At 41.5% G+C, this 27396-nt stretch overlaps 1 protein-coding gene across 3 annotated transcripts; it reads right to left on the bottom strand.

Annotated features, from left to right (window-relative positions):
• Positions 1 to 782: 782 nt before the first annotated feature.
• On the bottom strand, positions 783 to 25616 carry LOC134491673 (centromere protein H-like). Of its 3 annotated transcripts, XM_063295578.1 has the most exons (11): positions 25312 to 25588; positions 24379 to 24434; positions 24078 to 24126; positions 23241 to 23315; positions 19872 to 19931; positions 18408 to 18471; positions 17939 to 17990; positions 17565 to 17728; positions 5452 to 5515; positions 4421 to 4623; positions 783 to 1057 (listed from the first exon to the last, which is right to left on the bottom strand). In XM_063295578.1, exons 1-11 carry the CDS (start codon positions 25470 to 25472, stop codon positions 1040 to 1042), a joined length of 966 nt encoding a protein of 321 aa, XP_063151648.1. In that variant the 5' UTR covers positions 25473 to 25588; the 3' UTR covers positions 783 to 1039. The 3 variants fall into 3 exon arrangements, with proteins under 3 accessions (XP_063151648.1, XP_063151647.1, XP_063151646.1); XM_063295577.1 differs by lacking the exons at positions 783 to 1057; positions 4421 to 4623; positions 5452 to 5515 and adding an exon at positions 15953 to 16523 and having other exon boundaries at positions 25312 to 25616; XM_063295576.1 differs by lacking the exons at positions 783 to 1057; positions 4421 to 4623; positions 5452 to 5515 and adding an exon at positions 15953 to 16523 and having other exon boundaries at positions 24078 to 24129; positions 25312 to 25616.
• Positions 25617 to 27396: the final 1780 nt, after the last annotated feature.

Consider the following 27396-nt stretch of genomic DNA (forward strand, 5'->3'; position numbering starts at 1 on the left):
CATGGACATGTTCTGTTGTACAAGTATGAACTCCCTACAAGAAACAGGCCTCTTGATGGAGCAAAGAAAATAAATGCACACAGGAGATTCTTATCTCAACACTGCAATTCATGGACAGTCCTGGAACTCATCTGAGCCCAGCTGAGAATATTGGTGTTAACTCTGACTGACAAGTAAATATTACAAGTATTTTAATTTCTTATTACAATGTAGTCACTAAGATCATTTAAAAACAGGCATATGAAATGAAGTCCTGCATATCCTGAACCAAATTTCTTGTAACAATTGTGCAAGTTGAGGTAGTGTAGCACCCAGGGAAGAACTGACTTGTTTCTTTTTCCAAAGGAATAATCACATATGTTTGTAGATTATGTTTACTGAACACAGTGAGTCCTCTAACAAAATTTGTCAGTTTTGATAGTGGCTAACTTAAGTTGATTTTTCAAAGTTCTTTGGAAGGACATGTACTATGTTACTGAGTAGAAGGAACAAATCCTGCATTGTTCAAACTTTGAAAACACCATGGTTTTCTTCTGGCTTTATGTATTTATTTATTAAATTTATATCACCACCCTCTGGGTGGTTTACAATAAAATGACACTAAAAACATAACCACCTAAATTACCATTAAAATATAAATAAAAATAAATGTAAAATCCAAGTGGAGATGGAACACAATCACTAAGAATTATGAAGAATCATGAAGTCATTTTATTAGTAGTTATTTTTAATTCTTAGTGTATCAACAGCAACTATAAGAGATAAGGAAACTATACTGAATGGAATGAAAAAATAAATTTTAATAGTGCACTTAAAGTGGAGGCTTCTGGTTACTTGAAACAGAATTTTCTTTAAATGTGAGACACAAGCACTTTCTGAAGCTATTAACCTTTAGTTTCTCACAAAAGTACTTTGAAAAAAAATTCCTTATGAACTCCTTTAATATCCAGAGAGAGAGAGAGAGTGAGTGAGGAAGGATTTTATTGTAAATACAAGGGTTTTTGTTATTCAGCAGTTACAAACTGCACAATGCTCCATCTTATTCTGGGCCTCCACGCTGTAAAATAAAATATTATCTTTTAGCAGAAACAAAAATCAGTTCTTGCACCATGATCAGACTGATATCCATTACGTACTTATTTATTGCCTTTCCCACAGGAACTCAGGATGATATACATAATGCTCCCTCCTCCTATTTGTCACCACAACAGCAATCCTGTGAGGTAGGTTGAACTAAAAGACAGCAACTGGCACAAAGTCACTCAGTAAGCTTCTGTGGCTGAGAAGGGACTAGAACCTGGGTTTCCCCACTCCTAGTCCAACACCTTAACCACTACACCACAGTTTCTACTGCTACGATACACAGTCACAGATATTCTCTCTTCTACTCCCACTTGACAATTTCTGCCCTTCACCCAAGAGCATGTTCCATTTGACTCTCTTGGGCACAAGCCAGATGAACCCTTAGTGCCAACTGGAAAACTGTGGCAAACCCTTTCCCAAAATGCTGCAATCTTTGTTAAATTTTAAGAGAGAAACTGAATATGCAACTAAGGGACTTTGGAAGGAGTAGCACAATGAAGGTTTACATATAATTCTTAATGTAAAATCGAGGATTTCTAAAATACAGTAGGGCACAGCTACATGAGTATTCTGGAGATTCCAAAATAATTAAAAAATAACATTTTACAGTAACTTCTAGCCAGTGCCATGTTGTACAAATAACTACCCACATGTTTTTGCAATGTTGTTTTTGCAATGCTTTTTCTATACTTGATTTCTTGCAGTTTTCCTACCAACCACTTTCTGGGTATCTGAGATAGCCATAAATAAAGGTAAGTTGTTCAGTGGTCCAATTTAGCTGCACCTTGCTTTTTGTTCAGACATTCAAATGCTGCTTTTAACTAAGAATGGGACAGTTCATGCTTCATACCACATCAGGATAGTCAAGCTAGTTTTGGGTTATGGTTTCCGTAAGTTCCACCTGGCATAGCTAATGGATAACCCAAGATATGAAGGGTACAGCTAGCTTATTCCAGCATCACACTATGAATTAGCACAACTCTAAGATTATGCACTTCTCCATTCTCCTTATCAACAGTCAAAACAACTTTTCAGGTTTTAACTTTTGTGAATATTTTTCTTTGAACCAGGGAATGTGGCTTTATTTAAATACTGATCACTTTAAGCAAGCCAGCTTGAAGTTCGGAAGTTTGATTCTGACAGCTTTTGAAAGCCATAGTTTACCAGCAATGTAAAGATTCAGAAGCCACTTTCCTAAATGTGTAGAAAGAGGAGAAGAAACCATCCTCACTTTAAGCTAGCCTTTTCCAATTTGGTAACTCTCCAAATGTACTAAGTACTATTCAACTCTCAGAATTCCAGCCAGCGTGGCCACTGGAGGCACTCATTTTGACTTCACATAGAAACTGAGTACCAAAATAATAATTTAATCCTAAAAGCCTTCAGGGATAAAGCAATACTACAGTAATCAAAACTTTTCTTATTTTCTTAGTTATTTATTTACCTAATACACTGCTATCCTTGCTTTTTTCTAGCATAGGAGTATACATTAGGCTTACAGGTGGTTTCTCAGCCAAGCAACTGAGCAGATCCAGGCAAATCTGATTCAGCATTATAATTGCTTCATGTATCTCCAACCCATACCCTAAAACAAGGTCTGGTATTCTGAATGTTTTAAAACAAGGACAACCAATCACTTGGTTATCACAAGCAGGTGGAGGCATCCAGTTCCAGCTATTTCAGACTCAGACGGCTTCAACCAGATATTCTGGCCTCCCACCAGCTCCAGACAGTATGCCAAGCTATACTCTAAAACATCTGGAAGGTACCAGGTTGTCTAACTCAGTTGTTTCAAATTCAAGACTGTCCACGTTTTGAAACTATCGTATATTGTTTGTCTTATTCATTTTTGTAGGAGATCTTTAGAAGAAAGTAACTAAATTCCCAACTAGAAGCATTCTCCAAAAGATAGGACTGAGAAAATTTTCCTCTATTCTATCACATTTATACTATGAGGTTCTGGAATCATATCTCCAACAAAATATTGGGACAACTATTCAGAATTTGGAGAGAACAATCACCAATAGGTGACTTAACACAGTGTATTCATTTTGTACTTGGTAGAGTTACACTCATGCTGGAAGAGCAGGTTTATAAATTGGGGGCTCCCCTGGATTTGTGTTGTTGGATTCCGATTGCATAACAGCATTTTAGGTTATGGATGCAAACAGCTGCCTCATTTAGGAGGAACGAACTCTTTATAGTCACCCACGGTAGCTGACAGGAACAGGGTTTCATCAATTCTACTTGTACCCATCTGAACTTGCCTGACAACTGAGATAGCAAAGACCCTTCCTTGGAATTCCCCACAAACTAAAGTTAGGCAAACAGCCGATGGAGAAGATGCAAGTGAGATGGGCGACTATATAAATTCAGTCAATCAATCAATCAATCAATCAATCACTGTACTACTTTTTGTAAGAGATTCATCTTTGACAGGGATTTTAGGTCCCCCCCTCCCCAAGGAACAGGAGAAGTCTATCTTATTACTAAGTATATTTCCAAATTTATTTGGTTCTTTATCTGTTTGTGGTTGGCTGACAGACTACTGGGGGAGTTTGAATTTTTAGTTGCTTCAACCGCATTATGGTGCTGAAAAGATGTTTTAATATCTCCAAGGATTTTATTTTGCAATAGGTGGCCCACTCCTGGTGTAAACCATGCCTCCTAATTTATTTTTTGTGGGATCTAGAGATTCTTGTCACTGAAATTCATTGACTAATTATTAAGGTAAAGGTAAAGGTTTCCCTTGACGTAAAGTCCAGTCGAGTCCGACTCTAGGGGGCGGTGCTCATCTCCGTTTCTAAGCCTTGGAGCCGGCGTTGTCCATAGGACACTTCCGGGACATGTGGCCAGCATGACTCACAGAACGCCGTTACCTTCCCGCCGAAGCGGTACCTATTGATCTACTCACATTTGCATGTTTTCGAACTGCTAGGTGAGCAGGAGCTGGGACGAGCAACGGGAGCTCACCCCGCCGCGCAGTTTCGAACCGCCGACCTTCCGATCGGCAGCTCGGCGGTTTAACCCGCAGCGCCACCGCGTCCCCTGACTAATTATTAAACATCCACATTATTTCTTGATTTCTAGTGTGAAGTAAAACCAGTAAGATGCTAAGCATTAGTACGACTAAAACATAGTCCGATCCTCTATGATTTTATTGTCCTGCTTCAAAAAACCCTAAAAAAGTGGCCTCTGGCCACAAAAAAGCAACCCACATATAGTCTAAACTTTGATTTAATTAATTAATTAATTATTATTATTATTTTTAAAAAAAGTGGCTTTGAAATGAAGCAATACTAATCTTTTACCTTTTTTTTAAATAATGGGAACTTACTTGGATGTATTCCATCTCTTCAGTTGACATGGGTTTCCTCCTGTATTTCTGCGGTAAAGTTCTTACTATTTCTGCTGTGTCAGGTATGCCTTGTGTTCTACCAGTAAATAAAGTATTTTGATAAGATGGTGTCTTGCTTTCTGCAGAAAATTGAGAGGCTACTCCATGAAGTGGAGGCACTCTTGCCTGTACAGACTCCTGCACTGAAACAGTAAGAAAGAAAACTATTTATATTAGCAAAAATACTCTGGATACCCTAGATCATAACTAACCATGTTGGTCTACTGCAGCAAGAGACTTGGGCTACCTTAAAGGCTAGATACAAGTGCCGTTCTCAGGTAGTAAATATATTTATTAAACATATGTAGAGGAATATGGAGCTAACCTTGAAGAAGCAATGCAGGAACGGTACAGTAAACATTCACATAGCCCTAGGGTGGGAGAGAGGATGAGAAAGGAACTCAAGATAACTCCACCTTGATTCTCTTTAGTATAAGAGAGGGAAACTCTGTCAGGCTTCTGTTATTATACTCTACAGTAATAAAGTAGAGTTCTAGTAGTCCTTATAGTGTCTGTTTCCTGATCTGACCTACCTCAGAGGCCTGACAATATGTCAATCTGATCATTGGCTATGCTGAGTGGATAAGAGAGTTGTAATCTAACACATCTGGAGAGCCAAGGATTAAGGAAGGTTTGTGTGTGTGTGTGTGTGTATAATGTAAACTGTTGAAGTTAAATGGTTAATTCAAAAAAGTTCAAACTGAAACTCTAATTAAAGTACCCAGAAGAAACAGTTACATTTGTGCACAGAAGTGGATACTGTTAACACCTTAGTGATGTGAAATAAATTAGCAGACATAGTTGGAAAACATTATGTTGGGTTCACACATCATGCTAACCCATAATGTGGTTTATAAACTATGAATTATGATTTAAATCTCCTGAGCACATCCCAACCAATAGTGGTTTATTGAATAAATTATGGTAAGCCATGGCTTGGCACCATGTGCATTTAGGAAAGATATACTTACTTTTAGGCTTTGGAGTGCTTTTTCTGTCTGGAAACTTAATCAGTGGTGTATGTGGCTTGACTATCTAAAGAAATGGGAGATATATTGGAAAAGCAAGTCAGCGTATACATTCATATATCTGTGCACTTTTGCCAAGAAAGGATAAAGTTTATGCCCCCTTTTAGACTGAGAACCAAGTTGATGTAGTATTTAAGTTGCTGGATTAGAAACCAGAAGATTTTGAGTTCTAGCCCTTCTTTAGGTATGAAAGGTGGCTCTCACAGCCCAACCCACCTTGCAGCATTGTTGTTGTGAGGAAAAAAGGAGGTGGGAGCATTATGCACTTTGCCTTCAGTTGTAGAAAATAAAGGCAGGATATAAATCTAATAATATTTCAGTGGAGATTAAGCGGAAGCTCAAACAACATCAACTGAAGTGGAAAACCAGCAATAGTAATAATTTAGGAGTGGAATGTATCTGTTTTTACAAAACTGCTCTGCTTTTTCAAGTTTAAAAAGTTGGACTGGTTCCAGTGCTAAAACTATCTTATTAATTCCAGGGATATTTCCTGTTTATTAATTTGCACTCTAATGACATCCAAAGAAAAATACAACCACAGTTGTTACATTTCTTCTATTATTCTGGAGGAATATTTATCTGCATGGGTGGTTGGCAAGTACTAAGTGCAGAGTACAATTACCATACTGGGAATTTGTACAGTTTGTCCAAAGGTTTATTTTTATTCTTAGTATTGCAGAGAAAAAAAAGGAAGGCTAGGTTCATTCATACATAACAAGGGAATAAATCATCCTATTTCCTCCAGGAATCCTGCAAATTTGACAATCCATAGCAATTGCAGTTATTTATTTAAAGCATTTTTATCCTGCCACTCAAGCCAAAAAGGATCCCTGAGCACATTATATTTTGATATAAAGCAAGAAAATCCCTGCTCTTATCTCTCTCTGCTACAATTTAATGGAATATCTGTTGCTAGTAAATGTATAAAGTATGAATATTGTTTTATCAGGCAAAGAGAAGCTGACTATGTCAAGCAATATATTTGGTTTAAGAATTTAAAGAACAATCCTACTGGATTTTACTAAACATCCCTCTAGTCCAAATCTTGTTTCTTGGAGTGGTAAATAGATGGCATCCATAGGGAGGTGCAAAATGTTCCATGCATTCTATGCACAGAAAAGCTGGGTTTGGGTGGCCCATGCCCAAACTGAAACATGCGTATCTCAGCATTTTGGTCAAGGCATGAAACAAAATGGGACTGTTTTGATCCAAGAGACATGGCTAGGGGAAGGGCAAGGGGGAACCAAAGTCACCAATTGTTACAGGAAAGCAGGAAGAAGGAAGGGAAAGTGCTAGGAAAATTGGGGGAGTGGGTGAGCAGGCTGGTAATATATGTACTGGGACATTCATGGCCGAGGGATAGAAGGTATTGGGAAGGTGGGAGGGGAAGGGCTATGCTTACTGGAATTGGCAGTGGCTGATGGCAGATGAGGGTCTATTGGGACACTGGCAGAGGAGGGAAGATTCTGGGAAGATTGACAGGTGGGCTGGCCATAAGGATATCATGACATCAGTAGCAGCAGTGGCTGTGGGTAGAAAGGCAAGATGCCAAGGAGGTGGGCAGGTCAGTGGAATATTCTGTAGTGGGCACCACTGAGTGAAGGAAAGGAAAGCAGGGACACTATGTAGCGGCCTTGCCCTTCTTTCCTATTCAGATTCTTTCATATGAAACCCGGAACAATAGAAATATCCTGAATTTTATTTATTTATTATTTAATAAATTTATTCACCGCCCATCCCTCCCCTACGGGGGGACTCTGGGCGGCTTACAATAAAACAGGATTAAAATTCAGAACTATTACAATACAAAATACAGTAAAAATACAAATATAATAAAATCTACATGGCGAAAAGATCTTAATCAGTCCTTGAGTGTAATAGGCCCCTCAGAATCACTTTATGGTGCTAGCTATCCCCACATGTAATTATTCCCCCTCCCATTCCAAGCCTGCAGACAAAACCAGGTCTTTAATCTTTTGTGAAAGTCCAGGAGTGAGGGGGCTTGTCTCACCTCTGGGGGAAGGTTGTTCCAAAGGGCGGGAGCTACAGCAGAGAAGGCATGCTTCTGAGACCCCACTAGATGGAATTCTTTTATAGATGGGGTCCGTAACATGCCCTCCCTGCATGACCGGGTGGGGCAGGTCGATGTAATAGGGATGAGATGGTCCCTCAGATATCCTGGTCCCATGCCATGTAGGGCTTTAAAAGTGATGACCAACACCTTGAATTGGACCTGGAAGCAAACTGGGACCCAGTGCAGCTCACGCGTCAAAGGTGTTACGTGTACAAATCTTGGGACGCCCAAGATTGTCTGTGTGGCCGCATTCTGGACCAGCTGTAGCTTCCGGATATTCTTCAAGGGTAGCCCCATGTAGAGCGCATTACAGTAGTCTATACGGGAGATGACCAGGGCATGAGTGACCGTTCGGAGGGCCTCTCGGTCCAGGAAAGGCTGTAACTGGTGCATAACACAAAGTTGCGCAAAGAACCTCCTGGCCACGACTGCCACCTGCTCTTTGAGCAAGAGTTGTGAGTCCAAGAGGACCCCCAAGTTACGAACCAGGTCTGTCTGGGGCAGTGCAACCCCATCCAGCACTAAAGATGACAAGTTCCTGGTGCGCAAGGTGCTGTTAATCCACAGCCACTCCATCTTACTAGGGTTCGGTCGAAGCCTGTTGTTCCCCATCCAGGCTCCCACAGCCCCCAGACACTTGGAAAGGGTGGACACGGCATCACTTACTTCAGATATACAACTGGAGATATACAACTGAGTATCATCAGCATACTGATGATACCTCATTCCACAGTGATGGATGATCTTGCCCAGCGGTTTCATGTACATGTTAAAAAGGAGAGGGGAGTGTACTGATCCCTGCAGCACCCCACAAAGAAGGGGCCATGGGGCCGATCTCTCCTCCCCTATCAACACTGATTGGGACCGGCCCTGGAGGAAGGAGGTGAACCAGTGCAAGACAACGCCACCCATCCCCATCTCCCTGAGCCGACCCAAAAGGATACCATGGTCGATGGTATCGAAAGCCACTGAGAGGTCAAGAAGAGCCAGGATGGATGCACTCACTCCATCCCGTTCCCACCAGAGATCATCCATAAGTGCGACCAATGCCATTTCTGTCCCATGACTGGGCCTGAAACCTGACTGGAAGGGGTCTAGATAATCCGTTTCATCCAGGATCGTCTGGAGCTGCAACACCACCACTTTCTCAACCACTTTCCCCAAAAAGGGGAGGTGGGAGACTGGGTGAAAGTTGTCCACTATGCTGGGATCCAGCAATGGTTTCTTGAGGAAGGGGCGCACCAGCGCCTCTTTAAAGGCAGCCGGAAATACCCCCTCTCTCCAGGATGCATTTACCATCGCCTGGACCCAACCACATGTCCTCTCCCAAGCTGCCTTCACCAGCCCGGAGGGATATGGATCTAATTGGCAAGTGGTGGTGTTTACAGTCTGGAGGATCCTGTCCACTTCCTCAGGCTCAACAGGATCAAACCGTTCCCAGATAACAGAGTAAGAACGTTCCCTGGGCATCTCCATAGATACTGCCTCACACTCAGAGTCCCACTTGGAGCGAATCTGAGCAATTTTATCCTGCAGATGCCCAGAAAACTCCTCAGCTTGGCCCTGTAGATGGATCTCTAGGTCCCCTTTCCCCAAGAGGGATCGGGTAATCTTAAACAGAGCTGCCGGGCAGCATTCTGCAGATGCAATAAGAGCGGAGAAATACTGACGTTTCGCCACTCTTACCGCCACAAGATAGGCCTTAATAGCGGTTCTAGCTTGTGTTCGGTCAGATTCAGTCTTTGTCTTCCTCCAGCAGCCCTCTAGGCATCTCTTAATCCGCCTCAGAACCTTCAGCTCCTCCGTAAACCATGGGGAGTGTCAGGTTCAATGGGATAAGAGAGGCCGCACAGGCACGATCCTGTCCAAGGCCCCGGTTGCTTCCCTATTCCAGGCGGCAGCCAGGGCCTCCACTGGACCGTGCAGCAGATCCTTGGGTATAACCCCCAGCTCCCTCTGAAACCCTACTGGGTTCATTAGTCGCTGGGGGCAGACCAATCGAATAGGTCCTGCCTCCCTGTGGAGGGGGGCAGCATAGGAGAATCTCAGGTTCACCAGGGTGTGATCTGACCATGACAAAGGGGAGAGATGTACTTCTCCCCTCAGATCACATTGCCATTGCTCCGACAAGAAAACTAAGTCCGGGGTGAGGCCACTGTCCCGAGTTGGGTCTCGAATAATCTGAATCAGGTCCATGGCCGCCATGGCGGTCATGAACTCCTGAGCTGTCTCCGAGGCATGCCCCAGGGAAGGCAGGTTGAAATCCCCCAGAACCATAAGTCTGAGGAACTCCGCCACCAACCCTGAGATGGCCTCCAGCAGCTAAGGCAGGGAGGTTGCCACACAGCAGGGAGGCTGGTACACTAGCAACACCCCCAACTGTTCTTGAGAACCCAACTTGAAAAACAGGGTCTCACAGCCGGGCACTTGTGGAGCATGGCCCCTGAAGGCCACAAGAGATTCCCGGATGACAACAGCCACCCCTCCTCCCCTGCCCTGAGATCTCAGCTGGTGCCATACTTGAAACCCGTCCGGGCACATCTCTGAAAGAGGAACACCTCCTTCCGGGCCCAGCCAGGTTTCAGTAATGCACGCCAGGTCAGCCCCTTGTTGCTAACAGACCTGGCGTTACAAAGCAGCAGCCGCAGATCAGGGCCTCCATGGGTCTGCTGACCAGGGTCTGGGTTTGAGCACGGAGGGCTGGAACACGCCACCAGTAATAAACACCGGGGGCATCTTCCCTGTAGATGGCCCGCCCTTCAGCTCCCATAACATCCCTGACCTGTCACCACCTCAATCCTCTGTCCCGCCCTGCAATCCCCAGAGTCTTGCAATCCATTATCCCCCAATCCTGGACTCCAAAGACCCCTGGTTAAAAATAGAGATTCCTCCATCCAAGCACACAATCACTCACACCCTCATACACTCACTCAATCACAGTGCGATGGCGGGCCCTTCGAGCGCACCAGCTCACGCTCTCGGCGTTGTCAGGACCTCACCATCGCCTACCCACTCATTCACTGTGCCCCCCCTTGGCTTCTCTCACTGGTGAGGAGGGGGCACACCAACCACTACTCCTCGCCCCCTGTCTCTCACTCAGGAGGCGAGTATTTCCATACAATCCTTCCCAATCAATAACCCGTATTCCCTCTTCCGCCTCTCACAGGTGGGAGGGAGTACCCCATTCAACTTGGAGGAATCTCCACAAGGCTGACAAGGCTACTGATGACTACAAGAATGGTGGGTGATCGAAGATAAATCCTGAGGTCTCAGCTCTTAAAAGTAAAATTCACACCCGTGGACCAGTTCTTCTACAGGTCGCTGGACACCCACTCAATCCAATTATCCAGGGGCTGCCCCGGTGTCGCTGCTCCCCAGGCCTGCTGCGCCATCGACGTTCATGCTGGTTGAGCTGGACCAATGCTCTCCATGTTATCTGGGGAGCCCTGGCCAAGGCCCTGGGAATTTTGGTATTGTAGAACCATGGCTGATCTGAAATGGTTCAGTAGAACCTGTGGAATGTGATAGTTCATTCCACATTCAAAGCATTTTCCCCATTTTATGCATGCCACTGGTCATCATGAAGCCATCAACAAAGGTATAATCTATTCTTCTATTTCTGATCCATGTCATCTTGTACTTACAGAGTCAAAGCATGAATGACTCTGTACTGCCATAAGAGTTGTAGAAACTTAAAAATATTTAGGAAATATATATTTTAGAGATGAGGTAGAATTATTCAATGGGTCTAAAATAATCGTTAGATTGTTGTAAAGCTCAGAGGTAAATCTAACAATTGAGCACATGGAAGGAGGAAAAGGAACGGAAAGGAGTCAATGTATAGGAAAGGGGAAAAAAAAGAAAGACACATGAAATATAAAAACTATTACAGGATCTGAATGTTAGTTCATGACTCACATTTTTAAAATTTAAAAATCACCTCCCATAATAGAGGTGAGGATTATCCATAGAAATTGAAGGAGAATCAATGGCCATTTAAACTACTGGGTCTAATCTTATGCTTAGTGCGGGAATCCAAATCAAAGCATCCCAGACAGATGTCTATCTAGACTCTGCTTGAAGACATCCAATGAATGGTTGACTCCATCATATTCAAAATAGCTAATAAAGACAGTATGGTCAGTAGTCACAGAATGGGAGAAGAACTAGATCTGAGAAAAGGAGATATAATATCCCGGCCACTGCATTCTAAAGGTTAAGTAACCCTACCATGGTGTTGGAGGAAAATTCTGAGAGTGCCTTGGACTGCAAGAAGATCAAACCAGTCCATCCTCCAGGAAATTAAGCCAGACTGCTCACTTGAGGGAATGATATTAAAGGCCAAACTGAAATACTTTGGCCACATAATGAGAAGACAGGACACCCTGGAGAAGATGCTGATGCTAGGGAGAGTGGAGGGCAAAAGGAAGAGGGGCCGACCAAGGGCAAGGTGGATGGACGATATTCTAGAGGTGACGGACTTGTCCCTGGGGGAGCTGGGGGTGTTGACGACCGACAGGAAGCTCTGGCGTGGGCTGGTCCATGAAGTCACGAAGAGTCGGAAGCGACTGAACGAATAAACAACAACAAAACCCTACCATAACTTGCTAAACCTCAACATTCAACAATTCCTGCCCACAAGGCCAGTAGGCAGAGATGCTTAAAACTAGTTTAGCAACAACTGCAGGATCACACACTGTGCACCCCATGCCTCTAAATGCTTGACATCATTAAAGCAATGTATATAACCACTCAGAGTTCCCCGAAGGGAGGAGATGGGCACGGACAAATTGGATGGATGGATGGATGGATGGATAGATAGTTAGTTCTGGATAGATGTATACACCATGGATGGTTCTAGCTTTTCTCAGAGTTGTTCAAATAACAAACCATGCATAACATTAAATTCAACCATTAAGGAGCCCCTCCAACTTTTTTTTTTTACTATCAGGCACATATTTAGGTGAAGGGCATTTCTATCAAAACTTTGCTGGAAAGGAAATGAAATTGTGATGCAATAGCATAAAAACCAACCCTTTCATCTCCATTACAATAAACAAATAACTGCTAGTTCCATATTTAGCCTTGTCTCCAATTTGGGAAGCATTTTTTTTAAAAAATACGTACTTTGCCAACAGTTCTGGCAAGCGATTATGAAATAAATCTCCAAGCGCCGTCTTTTAACCAACGTCTGCAAGGCCTCTTCGTGTCTGGGCTTCTCGACAGCCCTTCCCACAAACTGGTGTACCTCTACTTGGAAGTCTGGGAGTTGCAGTCCAGCAAAGCGGATAATCCGCGTGGAGAAATATGGTCTACGATTTATAGGGGAGAGGAAACTCAAGGTTTTAACGAGCAGAAGAAGTGAACGAGAAGCCACCGAAGCGTCCGCCGTTTTCACATGAAACCCGCCAGGGAAGCCTCTGTGGCTGGCTGGGCAAGAGCTGTGTGAACTAAGTGACTAAGTTAAAGGTACCCGGGTCGATCGAATCCACCTTCCAGGTCTAGCGGGCAGCGCAACCCGTTCCTTCTCCTTCCCACTCAAGGACACCAGTTCCGGCTCGTGCAGCTCGACACCATGGATTCGGTCCCCAAGCTGCAGGCCCCCGAAGCCTGGCACAGAACCGCAGCCGCAGCCAGTTCCCAAGCGCATCCAAAGCTTTCGTCAATGCACTCGATTTGAAGGACTTACCTGAACGACCCTACTGGCAGCTGCCATCTTGCTGCCCATGATGATACCCCGCCCAAGCAGAGAAAAGAGCGCGCCAGGACAAAGCGTTGCTGGAGCGACGAGGCGGGGTTTAGCTAAGCCCCGCCCTCCATGGAGGGCACGGCTTCGAACCAAGCGGATCTGGAGCGAAGTACGCAGAATTTGGCCCAAGAAAGCGTTCCTCGCGCAACTATTGAAGGAGGGACTGGCGGGTGCCAATGTTTATTTTAATTAATAACATTTATTAAAGCAACTGGATGTAATACCAGAACTTACTGATTGGTTATCCCTTGTGTTTAAAACTGATTTTTTATTATTTTCTATCCCTTTATTATTTTTTATAAATAACTCAAGGCAGTGAACATACCTAATACTCCTTCCTCCTCCTTTTTCCCCACAGCCCTGTGAGGTGGGTTGGGCTGTGTGTGACTGGCCCAAGGTCACCCAGCCGGCTTTCGTGCCTAAGGCGGGACTAGAATTCAGCCTTCTGGGTTCTAGCCCTTTGCCTTAACCACTAGACCAAACTGGTCTTTATTAAGACTTATGTAGCTACCACATGGCAGACAAAAACTGTATATTTCCAGTATGCAAATCTGTTTTGTTTGCTTAGCACCTTCTATTTACACAAAAATTGCATTGTAAAAAGGAGGCTGATTTTTTTTGGAATACCTGCACATACAGCTATTTGCATGATGCCCTTTAGCCTACACAGAATATTCAATCAGATAGAGTTTTGTCATCTCCAAGCACTGTTGACCTTTTCTCTTTTTGTCTATGGGTGATCCTTAGTCGTCATCTCTGTGACCTTCGAAGGGGAGGAAAAGTTAGTATAAGCTCTAGTTATACTTCATCTCAGAACACCAGAGTACACAAAGCTATTTTTGTTTAATTACAAGTACAGCTACAGTACCAAAGCACATTTATTGAACATTATTTAATATTTCATTTTAATACATTTGCCAAATCCTCTTATTTTTGGCTTTCAAAACATCATTGTTCAACTAAAGGTAGCTATATTTGCTAAATTGTATCTTATATCAAATTCATATTTATATCATCAGGCAATTAATTTAGTAATTCCTCCTCCCGCATTCATAGAGGTCAGTTCCAATTTGTTCAAAGGCCACGGCAACCCTAACCATAAAGGACAGCCACTGCTGTGGTATGAGGGACAGGTAACCATCCTACCCTTTCTTTAAAGTATCTAACAAAGCCAAGTCTGTTATCTCTGAAGGCAGCCTGCACCAGTATTTAACAAGTTCCTACGTTTCACAACCCTCCCCCCACCTTCTTTTGTGTATTTTGAACTTTTCAATTGGGCCTTTCTAGTAACAAAAAACAAACCTTTGTTTCCTGTGTGACAGCTCTCCAAATACATAAAGACTCATTTATTGTCTTAAAATCATTTTTTCTTAGCATACTCAGCTTCAACTATTTAAGGGAATTTCCAGGCCTCATACAACTTTTCCCACCCCCTCTGGACATAACCCTGTTTGGTATCTTTCTCAAACTGTAAATGGTAGCATGAACTTCAACAGCACTACAGTGTGAACTATCTATCTTGATGCCCTGTGATGTTTTCCTAATAGGTTAGTTTAGAATGTAAGCACCTTCAGATTTTTATCTTTGAACAATGCACATACTGTTTACTAAACGGCATTGAGACAATAGCAGCAGTGGGCATTTTATAAATCTGTTCTTGCTGGAGAGTGAGATCCCACTGCCATTTTGTTTGTCTTGGCTCAAAATACTTTTTTGTCTGGGAAAGGGAACAAGAGGAGACCTAACAATACAAGACAAATCAATTGTAACATTTCTGCAAAAAAAGACTATCAACATTTAGGAATTACCTGCTATTTAGATATTATGGAACCTACTTCTAGTTTTACTATATTACCTATTCATTGGCTATGAAAAACTAGAGTTGCCTTCCTTAAGAAGTACTGTAAATCCTACTGTGCTATAGTGTTCCTCTTGTTATTCCTAAAGAACAGTTTCTTGGAGAAGGATGAATTGCACAATTCAAAATACTGTGATACAATAAAACTTCCACAGCTTTCCCCTTTCATCAGTTTTTCCCCAATTTCTGCCTCCCCTTGCCTTCATGGATCTTCATCTTCCCTGTGTTCCTTCCCCATAATGATATGAACCTTTAATTGAATGCACCACTGTTGTGACAGAGTATTAGCGAATAATTATCTTTATAATCCTAATTTCCTAACTGCTTTCTTTTCAAGTTGCAAGCTTGATTTCCACAACCAGCAAGAAGCTTAATTGTGCAATCTGCTACCACCTCTCCCATCTCCTGTTTGTGGGACAATTATTTGACTAGAATTTATCTAATGCAAATTTGCTCCTGGAAAGTTCTGATCTTTTATTTTTCAATCTCTTAAGTACCTTATCACAAGATTCTACTAACTAGACTAATGTTCCAAGTATTACACTTCATTGGTATTTGAGTTAAAGGGCCCATACATTGAGACTGACACTATCATGTCCATCACAGCACTTTTCAACTAAATGACTTTTGTCAGCTGTTTTCCCTAGATATAGAGAAATAGATTATTACAAATATCTTACAGACGCAAGAACGGCCTTAGCAAGAGTGGAAACACTGTTGAATAATATTCTGCAACATCGACTATGAATATTTGGACAACTGATGACTCTTTAAAAATCCACTGAAGTTAGGGATAAAGAGTTATTATGAGGGAGTTTAGCAAAAAAAGATTAAGTTGCATCCTACTCACATATGTATACATGATGTGAAGACAAAGCACAGGTTAAATTGTGAGGAGAAAATGAAGTGGCTATCTTTGTAAATACCTGCTTTTCCAGAAGGCCTATTGCTCTGTTGTCACTAAAAAAGGCAATTGGTAACTTTGTGAGAAATTAAGAGAAGATGGGAATTATTTTACAGCTAGATGACTCTCCAGTAATAGCTCCTTGTATACATTAGCAATGACTGTAACAGGAATTTCCCTTTTGTTGCTATATCAATACATACTTCAGTGTAATATATTCTTGTACAGATACACAACCCTTAGAATATGTCCAGTATATCACAAAAACCTGACAGACTACATTTTCTCTTCTGAATTTGGAAACCACAGCAAATACAGTCATTAATTCAATGCTGCTTTAGATTCCAGTCACATTTTTCTCCAGTTGTAGAACAATTGCCTTCAATGCTGGATCCTTTGCCCAATTGACTCCACTTCCAGTAATAAGGTTCTGCAATAAAATCAATTTTTGTTCTCAATTATAATATTGTTTTAATGTGCAACTAAATACAAGTTCAGCAAAATAAGCAATGCAATGATTACTTAGGTTGCATAATATTTTTGTTTTGTTGTTTATTCGTTTAGTCGCTTCCGACTCTTCGTGACTTCATGGACCAGCCCACGCCAGAGCTTCCTGTCGGTCAACACCCCCAGCTCCCCCAGGGATGAGTCCGTCACCTCTAGAATATCATCCATATTTTTGGATATTATACTTCTGTAAGCAAGCTTTTTCAAATGCATAAGATTTTATTCTTAGAATATGAATATTTAATAAATTCCATTTATAATCTAAATAATAAAAAGGGATAAAAATATGGGTTGCATATAAAGCTTTATTCTGCATGATATCAACCTGTGCAAGTTATACCTGTGGCTATGATGGTAATTATGGTGGTAATAACTTCAGAGTACAATATTTATCTGTCAGTAAACATTGAAACATTCCAATGTCTACAGGTGGTCCTTGTTTAACGACCATTCATTCAGCGACCGTTCATTTTACAACAATACTGAACAAGTGGTAATTACAACCGGTCTTTGTACTTGTGTCGGTTGCAGCACCCCTGCAGTCACATGACTGTGATCCAGGAGCTTGGCACCCAGCCCACATTTACAACATCATAGCATCCCACAGTCATGATCGCCATTTGTAACCTTCTTTGCCGGTTTCTTACAAGCAAAGTCAATGGGGAAGCTGGCAAGTGGTCACAAATTGTGACCACGTGACATCCTCGCTTAATGTTCTGCAGTGATTCGCTTAACGACAGCAACTAGAAGTGCTGGAATTTCCACTGCTAAGTGGTGCAGTCACGTGACATCATGCTTTACAACCATGTCACTTAGCAGTGGAAATTCTGGCCTTAATTGTTGTTATTAACCGAGAAGTATCTGTATTTGATATCAAAATTTTAATTTATTTGTTTCACATCTAGTAGAAACTAGCTCATCTTGCTAAGTAAGACATTTTCTCATCTTCTCAAATATAGCTTACCTGGAAAATGTTTTGAATCAATGTAGTCATCTGAATTTCCTGTTGCAAATTTTTAGAAACTTTTTTCAACATTTCACCAACCTTCATATTTTCTAAATCCTGTTTTCGTTTTCTCTTCATATCATGTATTTGCGCCAGTTTACATTCTCCAGCTCGCTTTAATTCTATTTGAATATTGGGGGGGAGAGGAGAGAGAGGTGGTAAACTAGCTAATTTCCAAAAGCGAGTTCAAGCATTTGATGCCTTGTATTCACTATACTCAAAGATTAAAGTAATGAAATTAACATTTTAAATTAAATTAACTTAAATGTGTTGTTTCAAATTAATTTATCCTACTGAATGAACATTTTTTATCACAACCAGTTAAGGCTTACCTAGTCTGCTCTGCTTAACCTCATTCAGTTTTTCTTCCAGTTCACGGGATTGCTGCAAAACCAAGTAATTTATATTTTTTTGGAAAATAAAAAGTACCCATGCATCCAGATTAGTACAACTACAAAGATTAACTTTTCAAAATACGTTATACTACTGGTTTCAAATGTTGCTTTTATAGACAGTGACCATTATCATTTTAATATTAAGTGTCATGAGTACTGATGGTGAGCAGGAGGGGGCCCCTATCTAGGGGGAAAACGCATGCGTAGTTTAGAGGCTTTGAACTTTCCTTCAAAGAAACTCAGAGCAGACCCACCTTGAGTTTTGGGCTTATCTGTGTTGGTTTCCCACGCTCTTTCAGTTTGGCAGGATTTTCTGTCTAGTAGGGTAGGACAATAAACACTAGAGACTCAAGCTACCATCTCAGCGTGGTTCTTCGCTCAAAGATAGGACATTAAAGATACTCACCTGCTTTGATTTAAGTATTGCTGTACTAAGCATCATGATGTGTTTAATAGTATCCCAGATAAACCTAATGAGAAAATACAGAAAAATTAACAGGACCCACTGGTATGTGAAATCAAATCACATGTTAGATAAAATAATGTACATTAAGCACATTTCTAAGAAAAAGAGTTTTGAAATGGAAAGATTTAAAACACTGGAGTATCCTGCTTAATTCTTTCCCAAGCTATGTTTTTCTGTTCACCTCTTCGTATTTAAGCAGTATTTAACTGCTCTTCTAGCTCCACAGATTTAAAATGCTTTGCCTGGCAGCATTAAATGTAGCAAAGAGGAAAGGAACAAAAGAGTTACAAATGTATTTCAAGATTGCCTTAGAAGATGGGAAAACATTAGCCACAACTTTATTGGTTTAGCTAAAACATGGTTTGGGTGCATTATAGTATTTGGATCCAAATATTGTACATGGCTAGTCTTCCTGCTTGTTTCATTATCTTTCCCCACCCAATTAGCTGGGAATCAGTCTCATAATGCTCTCTGCACATGAGGTCAATCTATTCATGATTCTGCCAATAATTTAGCTGTCACACCAGAGTAACACCCATTTGTTCTGGTACTGTGTTCTCCACAACTGGCTTGCCAAACAGCCTGCTATTCTGTGTCTTTGTCCATTTCCTAAGATCATAAGTCATCCTTGCTTGAAATCTGAATTCTTTTTTATATATCATTTCAGTTTTCTTGAAACTCTTCCAGATCATACAAAAGTGTGGCAGCTCTGGAATGGATGCATATGTGACCCAGCTACTGGTGCTGCCTTTGTGGGAATCTTCACTTCAAGAATTAGATGCACCAATCTCAGTCCAGGTATCTTGCTCTTTGGTCTATTGCTGCTGCTTTTGATTTGACCTCTCTGTGCAGGAACATACCTGCTAGTTGCTGAAACCATTCTTGATTAATTTGCAGTTTGTTTCTTATGCAGCTGAAGTTTTTGTAATACTTTGTGCAGTATCTTCCCTTGAGAAGGTGTAACTTCTGCAGTTGCAATCCTATTTGCCTCTATTGATTCTCTCCACTGTCTGTGTCAGAGGGGTTTGCTCATGGCCTGCTGTGCCCTTTTTGATGTTGATCCAGATGAAAGTATGGCCTAGAGTGCTTTGAGTGACCATCTCATCCTGAGAAGCCTCTTTGTTGGGTGATTCTAGAAAATTCGGTGGTTTACCAAGGATTTCCAGGTATCTTTGGGAAAGATTATCATGACTATATTTGAGATATAGCTACAAAGCAACCTAGAGGAAGATTATTTGGACCTTTTTCAGTCAAGGTTTAGGCCTGAGCATAGACCCTTAGCTTTAATGAACTATTAACCACACAAACAATATTTGTATGTCTGGCCAAGCAAAGATTCTTGACAAATATATACTATAGACAGGTTTTTTAAAAATGCATTGCCTTCATGATTTCAATGCTTACTTTGAATCATCATCATCTTCATTTTTCAGTTTGGTTCTAAGGGCATCAGTTATTTGGATCCTATAAAACAAAGAGAAGATAGAAATAAGGTTGTATTGACATGTGTAACAATGTATATAGAGCATTTATAACAAAAGGATAGATTTGGATACCAAGTATTTTTTCCTTTTCTCATCATATACATGTAACTAACTTAACATAATGCTGAGCATTATATATCAAAGATGAAAAGCAATGTTAAGTAAACAAACTTTTATTTTAAGTATAAGCTTGAATACTTTTCAACAGATTTTAGTACTTCCCCAAAGCTATATTTTTTATCAACCGTTTCACAGTGGTAACTTAGGAGAGAACCAACATAACTGAAAAAAAAACAACAGGATAAAGTCACCTTTGAGAAAACCTTGACTCCAGGTGTCCCCGTGGGCAATCCATGTAGTTTGGCAATGAAACAAAACGTTTGTTTCAGAAATCCTTCTTCAGGGATTTCTACATCAGAAGGATTACCTGCTGGTCTTCCATCTAAGTACTAACCAGGACCAACCCTGTTTAACTTTATGAGACCAGCCAAGATTGGCTAGGACCACTATCTAGTGGACAGAAATGACAACAGTACTATCTATCACAGGCCTGCAATCAGATTCAGCCTTCTGACTACTCCATTTGCAGCTTACCAGCATTTCAAATTCCTGCTCTGAAATTCAGTGACAATATGGCTGATTTTCAGTTGTGGGATTTTACTTTCTTCTCCCCTTGCTAAAATTTAAACCATTTCTATCCCTGATTTCTGTCAAGCTACTTGAATCAGGGTTCAGCTGTAAATCACAAGCCTCTGACTGCACATAGCTTAATGAGGTGGCTGGGTCTGAACTTGGCTGAAGTCTCTCAGTCACTTGACATGGCACCGCTACTGTAGATAAAAATCTTTATTACAAATTAAAAGGCAGCCCTATGCATCAAATGATTGGCCTGTCAAAACCTTATTTAAACGTATTGTTTTTTTCTTCCTGTCTTTTCCACATTTCAGTTGGGCTTCCTAATCTGCACCTGAAGTCCTTAAAGTTGAGTGGTTGCTGGTTGCTGAGATAATGAATATGTCTGTCCTGAGAACCAATGGCTTTTGTCTTGTCTCTCACATCATTCTCCTCTTTAAGTTTTACCTCTTCCACACCGCCCCCCATGGAATCTGGAAGGACTGAGTTCTACCCTTTCTTCTTCCTGACTCTCAGCAGCAAGAAATGGAGGTGTTTTTCCCCTCACTCTATATTTTTTTGCTGGAGCTGGAAAGACTTCAGCCTTTCAGAACTTTCTATCTTTCAGATGGTGCTGTCTCTTCATGCAACCCTCTTCTCCCCAAATCAAATCCCCTTCCTATTCAAGAGCCAGAACAGCTAGCAGCTGCAGAAACTGTATCAATCAGCTGGTCAAATGATTTAGGTTTGTATAGGTTCTGCAAATGGAACTAACAAAGGAAGTGGAATCAGTGCACATTGTCTGCGACCCCAAAGGAATAGAATACTACAGCTGAATATTGTCAGACTATGCTGTCCCTCTCTCTGCCAGCCAACTTGTCCAGGCACAGCAAGTACAACGCCCTCAAAGCTGTTTGCGCCCGCCCACCAGTGTTGTGACCACAATTTCCAAAGTCCTGCCTTAACTAAAACAGAGACATAGAAGATGATTTTAAATACAAAAGAATTGCTTATGGACTTAGTCATAAAACCATTTTTTTTTAGTATGCAGGCAAACTAGAATATGAATTAAATGCATGGCAATATAAGAGTACCAGGTAGTCCTTGACTTATGATGGAAATTAGAATGGAATTTCTGTGGCTAACTGATGCGGTCATAAAGTGTGACTGCATCATTTAGCGATGGCAATCCCTAAAGTTCTGGTTGCCGTTGTTAACCGAATCCCATAGTCGTTAGGCAAGGTAACTCCTGCTGGCTTCCCACAACCAAGTCAGTAGGGAAGCCAGCAGGATATTGCAAGTCCTAGGTGGCTTGCAAGCAGGCTGGCAGGCAGGCAAATGGCTACTGCCAGGTGGGGTGTGTGTGAGGGGGTGCATGAGGATGCGAGGGAGGCATGGTGAGGGTATGCAGGAGGTGCAGCAAGGTTGGGGAGGGTGCACAGGAGTGCATGAGTGGCTGGAGCTGTATAAGCACAGAGGGACTGGGGGAGGGTGCGTGGGTGGGGGAGACTTACTCCAGTGACTTGCGACCTTCCCTGCCGGCTTCCCCCTTGACTTCCTGGGGAAGCTGGCAGGGAAGGTCACAAATGGTGATCATGTGCTCATGGGGTGCTGCAACCGGTCCTAAGTGTGAGCTGGTTGCCAAGCACCCAGATTGCGATCATGCGACCATGGGAGTGCTGGGATGGCTAGAACTCCAAGGAACAGTCATAACCATGATATGTTCAGCATTGTTGTAGCTTTGAACAGTCACTGAATGAATGGTCATAAGTCAAGGACTATCTGTAAAGCATAGCAAAGTTAAAATGATCAAAATAGTTAAAAATATAGCTTTACAACATTCTAGGCATTCAATCCACATGCTCACCCCCAATCCTCAGGTAAGGTGAGAGTTAAGTCCCCTAGCTCACAGTCAAAGGATACATGATAAGAAAAAAAAAAATGACAATTGCATAGCTGTTCGCACAAAGCCAGGTCAAACTTGTCATGTAATCCAAACACGAATTCTATTTTTCAACATTTATTTATTCTCCAGAAAGGTTAGTAAGAAAAGTCAGTACATGCTTAAATGAGAAGTCTAGCTAAATGGACTTGTTTTATGTATTTATTTACTAAACCAATTTATGTAGCTGCCCAACTCACAACAAGCAACTCTGGATGGTGTACAACAGAATTAAAAACAGTCAAAAATACATTAAAAATAATAAAAAAACAAACTAAAACAAAAAATGAAAGGGTGTTAAAAATAATGGAGGCACCTCACTAATTCACCCATCCCCTGGGGTCCCCAGGCCTGCTGGCATAACCAAGTATTGGGGGACCTCCGGAAGCTCAACAGTGACGAGGCCAGCCTCAGCTCAGGGGGAAGAAGATTCCACAGTGCGGGTGCCACAGCAGAAAAGGCCTGCCGCCTAGGGCCCACCAGCTCCCTAGGTGACAGAACCCATAACATGCCCTCTCTGCTGGATCTGGTAGGGCGGGCAGATGAAATTGGGGAGAGGCGGTCCCTCAAATAACCTGGTCCCATGCCATGTTTGCTGTATTAATCTATATATTTTATTTTACTTTAAAAACGATGGTTTCTTGCTAAAACTATATTAGTTGGCTGTGTTGGACAGATATATTGTAGATGTCCTATAGAAATGCTGTAAATAAAGCAAAACAATACAGTCTTTACCTTCGTAATGCTAAGGTTTTGTTTTGATACGATACCCTCACCTCTTCCAAGTCTCTTTCCAATTCTTCTATAGAACTAAGAACAACATTGAAGAGAATTTTCTTTAGTAACTTTAATAGCTTGTATTCTCTCAGAAATTAACGTAATGACAGGTCATTTGTTTCATATCAGATCTAAATGGGTTTGCTGTTTTGATAGAGAGATCCAGATGGTTATCTGTTTTGATATTAGATCTGGATTTTTTTTGCATGTTTCACTGAATATAAAAGAGCAAACTGAAATGTAGTGCTAACATATTTAAGATAAATACATTAATTCAGAAATCAATTTTCCTTTTTTAATATAATTTCTATGACAACAAAATAGGAAATTCTAAGATTACATGCAAGCATATGATTTGGTATGGGTATACTGAAAAACTAAACATAAGCATGTTTAGATTCCTTGAACTATGAAAATAGGATGGGATTCAGGAAGATAACTAGTGAACAGGTAAAAGGCATTAATGCAAGAAGTAGCTGGTTGCTTTTCATGACCAGAAAAGGTACATACTATACATCAGCCATAGTAGTTACTTGAGGAAAAGAAAACTGCACATCCAGCATGTATTACTCTTAGATACACTTTGTAAGAAAGAAATTCCACCCAGGTAAACGTGGCATGTTTTCAAGTATAACACAAGAAAGTGAATACATTAGAATCTTTAAAATACAAGTTTCCTTAAAAATAAATGAAGTAAGAAAACTTAATAGATCAATTCTAATATTCAAGTGTATGAGAAACTGGAACGTATTCTCATGCTATATATAACATACCTCTTGAATTTTGAAAACATACCTCTCTAATATTTTTTCATCTACAACTTGATCTGGAATATTTTCTTCATCTGCTAAGGAAAAAAGATATATGTATAAAGGATAGCTGAACAACCCTCCCATCTCTCAAGACAAATATGTTTCAAAATGTAATTTTCATATTACAGAGAAAAGGCAGTCAAAATACTTGATATTAATGCTTATTTTCCAAAATATTTGCATGTTTGTTATTTTAATCTTACTGGGAGCTTTAACCTAATTTTTAAATATTTACTTTCACATTCTAATATACAGAGCCTGTGCTTTTATAATGATACACTTACCTGAATTGATTATTGTATTATATTCCATAAGATGCTGACTTATTTGTTCCTTGATTCTATAAAAAAACCAAAACACACAAATAAAAATCAGAAAAAGAAAGTGCTGTTGTAGCACCTCACTGCAAGAGTGAATTGCATTACTGTGTTCACTGAATTTTTTTTAAAGAACTCAGTTTATGACCATTTAAAATCTCCTAAATTTAAATTAGGATAAATGATAAAACCACCACAATATGAACACCATTTCTTCCATTTACAAAGTTGTTCACAGTTTTAAGTTTTTCCCTTTGTAGGCTTTTTTTTTGTTGCAGCTCCACTTCACAGGCCATCAGCTTTTAAGAGATCTCAGGAGCAGCTTTTGTTAAAGACTTGTGAACATTGCCTAACAGAAGCACTGGAAACATTATGATATATAAAACTCTTATTTCCAGTCCTCTTGCTGGTACTGCTACTTCCCTAAGTTCCCTAAGTTCCGAATAGTGATTTTGCAGGGAAACAGTATTTCTGGCCCTGTAGGCTTATGTTCAACAATATTCCTCACAGCTAAAATAATCTGCACTCACAGAGTTCCTCAGTTTCTTCAATCAGCGGAAAAATATGCTGGCATAGTTGGTGCTGCCCTGACAGACCAGCTTCAACCGGCCTTCGCACTCAGGCCTGCGACTAGATAGCTCCATCCTTACAATTTAAGGCCAGCCACTGCGGGATTCCCCCGGCTATCGAGGGCTTTTCTTCGTGTGGTTCCGCTGCTGAGGAGTCCCCGACCTGGACTGCAAAACTCCGGACCAACATTAGATGGAAGCCAAGAGCTAAGCGAGTTTTCTATCTCCGCCTAGGAGCCGTCCGGAGTTTTGCTGCCCCTACGGAGCAACCCTAGAATGGCTTCCTGAGGGAAGAAGTCATAAAGCGGCGGTAAGACCGACAACGACTGACCGAAAGAGCGTGAGCAAGTCCGGGATCTTCTCCTCTTCGCTGACGAGCAAACGAGCCCCTTCATCCGTCGCTCCTTCAGTGTTCGTAGTGAAAGCCGCCGTCGCCACCGGTGCTGCCTTGCCTCCTATCTCCGGGCAGCCCGCTACATCTCGCGCTTCCATACCGGCGACGGCACCCAAGCCTCTTTCTTCGCACCGGCTACCCAAGCGCCGTCACCGTTCCAAGGGCCGCCCTTTCAAACAGCCCGCCGACTCCGCGTTACGTCAGCAGAGTATCGTCAGATCGTCGATGGATTGCTCCGGTCTAATTGGCCTGCTCTAGGTCGAAGGGAAACAGCAGCGCTCTTTACTCAGGCCTCGAGGGAAAAGCGCACGAAGATGTCGTCAGCCCCATCCCGGGAGCCTGTGAAATGCGTAAGGGAGCCTCCCATTGGCCGGGAGGAGGAGGAGGAGGAGGGGGAGTTGGACGGGGCTGGACTGGACTGGACTGGACTGATTTTTGGCCGTGGAGCGTCGTTTCCGGTCTCAGGTCTTCCCCAAAGGAAAGCCAAACAAAGGCGAAAGGGAAAGGAGGAAAGGAGCAGGTTAAACTAGGGAAAAATGCTTTAGGCAGGGCTGTAATGCTAAACATTTCACTTGGAAATAATTTATATCGCATTTGGTAGCACTTCCGAATTAGATAGCTTAGGAGTGATTTCTTAGGATTAAACATTTTCTATAGAAAGTGATATACCAAATAAGTATAATACTGTATCAGAACCAATTTTTCCTTCTATTTTTTTTTTGGGGGGGAGGGTTGAATTTCTAGATCAGTGTTTCTTAAAGTGTGGCCCAAGGACCCTTGGAGGTCTGTGAAATCAACATTATTTGCCAGATATTGAAGACATTTGCACAAATTTAAAACAATGACACTCTTCTCATTTTTTCTTTAAAAATAGGATCTTTTTAATGAAATATTTTATTTATGATAATATCTAATGGTGTCAGGGAAACTGGTGAAGAACCACGCTGAGCTGGAGTTGCAACTCTAGTTTCTTTATTGTTCCTACTATATAGAATCTTGCCAGACTAAAGGTATCTAACTGGTCTAAAGGGAAAAGTACTCCTGGGACTCTAGGGTGGGGCCAGCCTAACTTTCTTTGTTGGCCTGCCAATGCTGTCAATGCTGTGAGAACGCTTATCTCCCTGGAATGTGCTCTTTCCTCCCTCAGCTCCAAGATCCATTACAAATGGGTTTAATTTTTACCTGATTCAATAAATAAATATTGGATGAATGCATCAATTAATATGGTAAATATTGATAAATATAACCCATTGCAAACAAAAGCTTTTGGGGGGTCCTCTTTTGGGGTCTTGTGATTTTTAAAAGTGGGAGAGCAAAAAGGTTAAACATCAATCCAGAGCCATTCCTGTGATAAGAGATTAACCGTTTGTGAGCTCCTTCTTTCAGAGGTTCCATGTCTATTACAGTAATTGTTTCTTCCTGTTCAGTTGTGTCTGATTCTTGGAGACTGTCTGGACAAGTCTTGCAGTTTCTTGGCAAGGTTTTTCAGAAGTGGTTTGCCATTGCCTTTTTCCTAGGGCTGAGAATGACTGGCCCAAGGTCACCCAGCTGGCAGGACTAGAGCTCACTGTCTCCTGGTTTCTAGCCTGATGACTTAACCACTGCATCAGACTGGCTCTCAACACCTACAGTATTATTACTAATGTAACAGTTGGCTGACTGATAAAGATTTAAGAGACTGTTTTGTATACAACCAGCTGCAAATTTCCTTTATTATCACTGAGGAAACTCACCAGATGACAGAAAGAAAATGTTATATATGCATTGGGACTATGTTCGTCTTAAAAGGGAAGTAGCTTAACTGCTGGATTTCTTTTAATCTACCCTTTTTTCCCCTCAATAAGTCATTTTACCCATACCTCCAGTTCTGGCAGGGTGGGCATGCTGAGGGTTTCCTCAGCGAAACAATGCCATCTTGTGGGGCTGATGTGCCTTCGCTGTTGTATGCCTGCCCACCATGGAACTGCCTCCCAAATGGATGAACCTGCTCCTGCTGGACTTAAACCCACACTCACTCACACT

Source organism: Candoia aspera, chromosome 2 (genome assembly GCF_035149785.1).
Source record: "Candoia aspera isolate rCanAsp1 chromosome 2, rCanAsp1.hap2, whole genome shotgun sequence".
NCBI lineage: Eukaryota > Metazoa > Chordata > Lepidosauria > Squamata > Boidae > Candoia > Candoia aspera.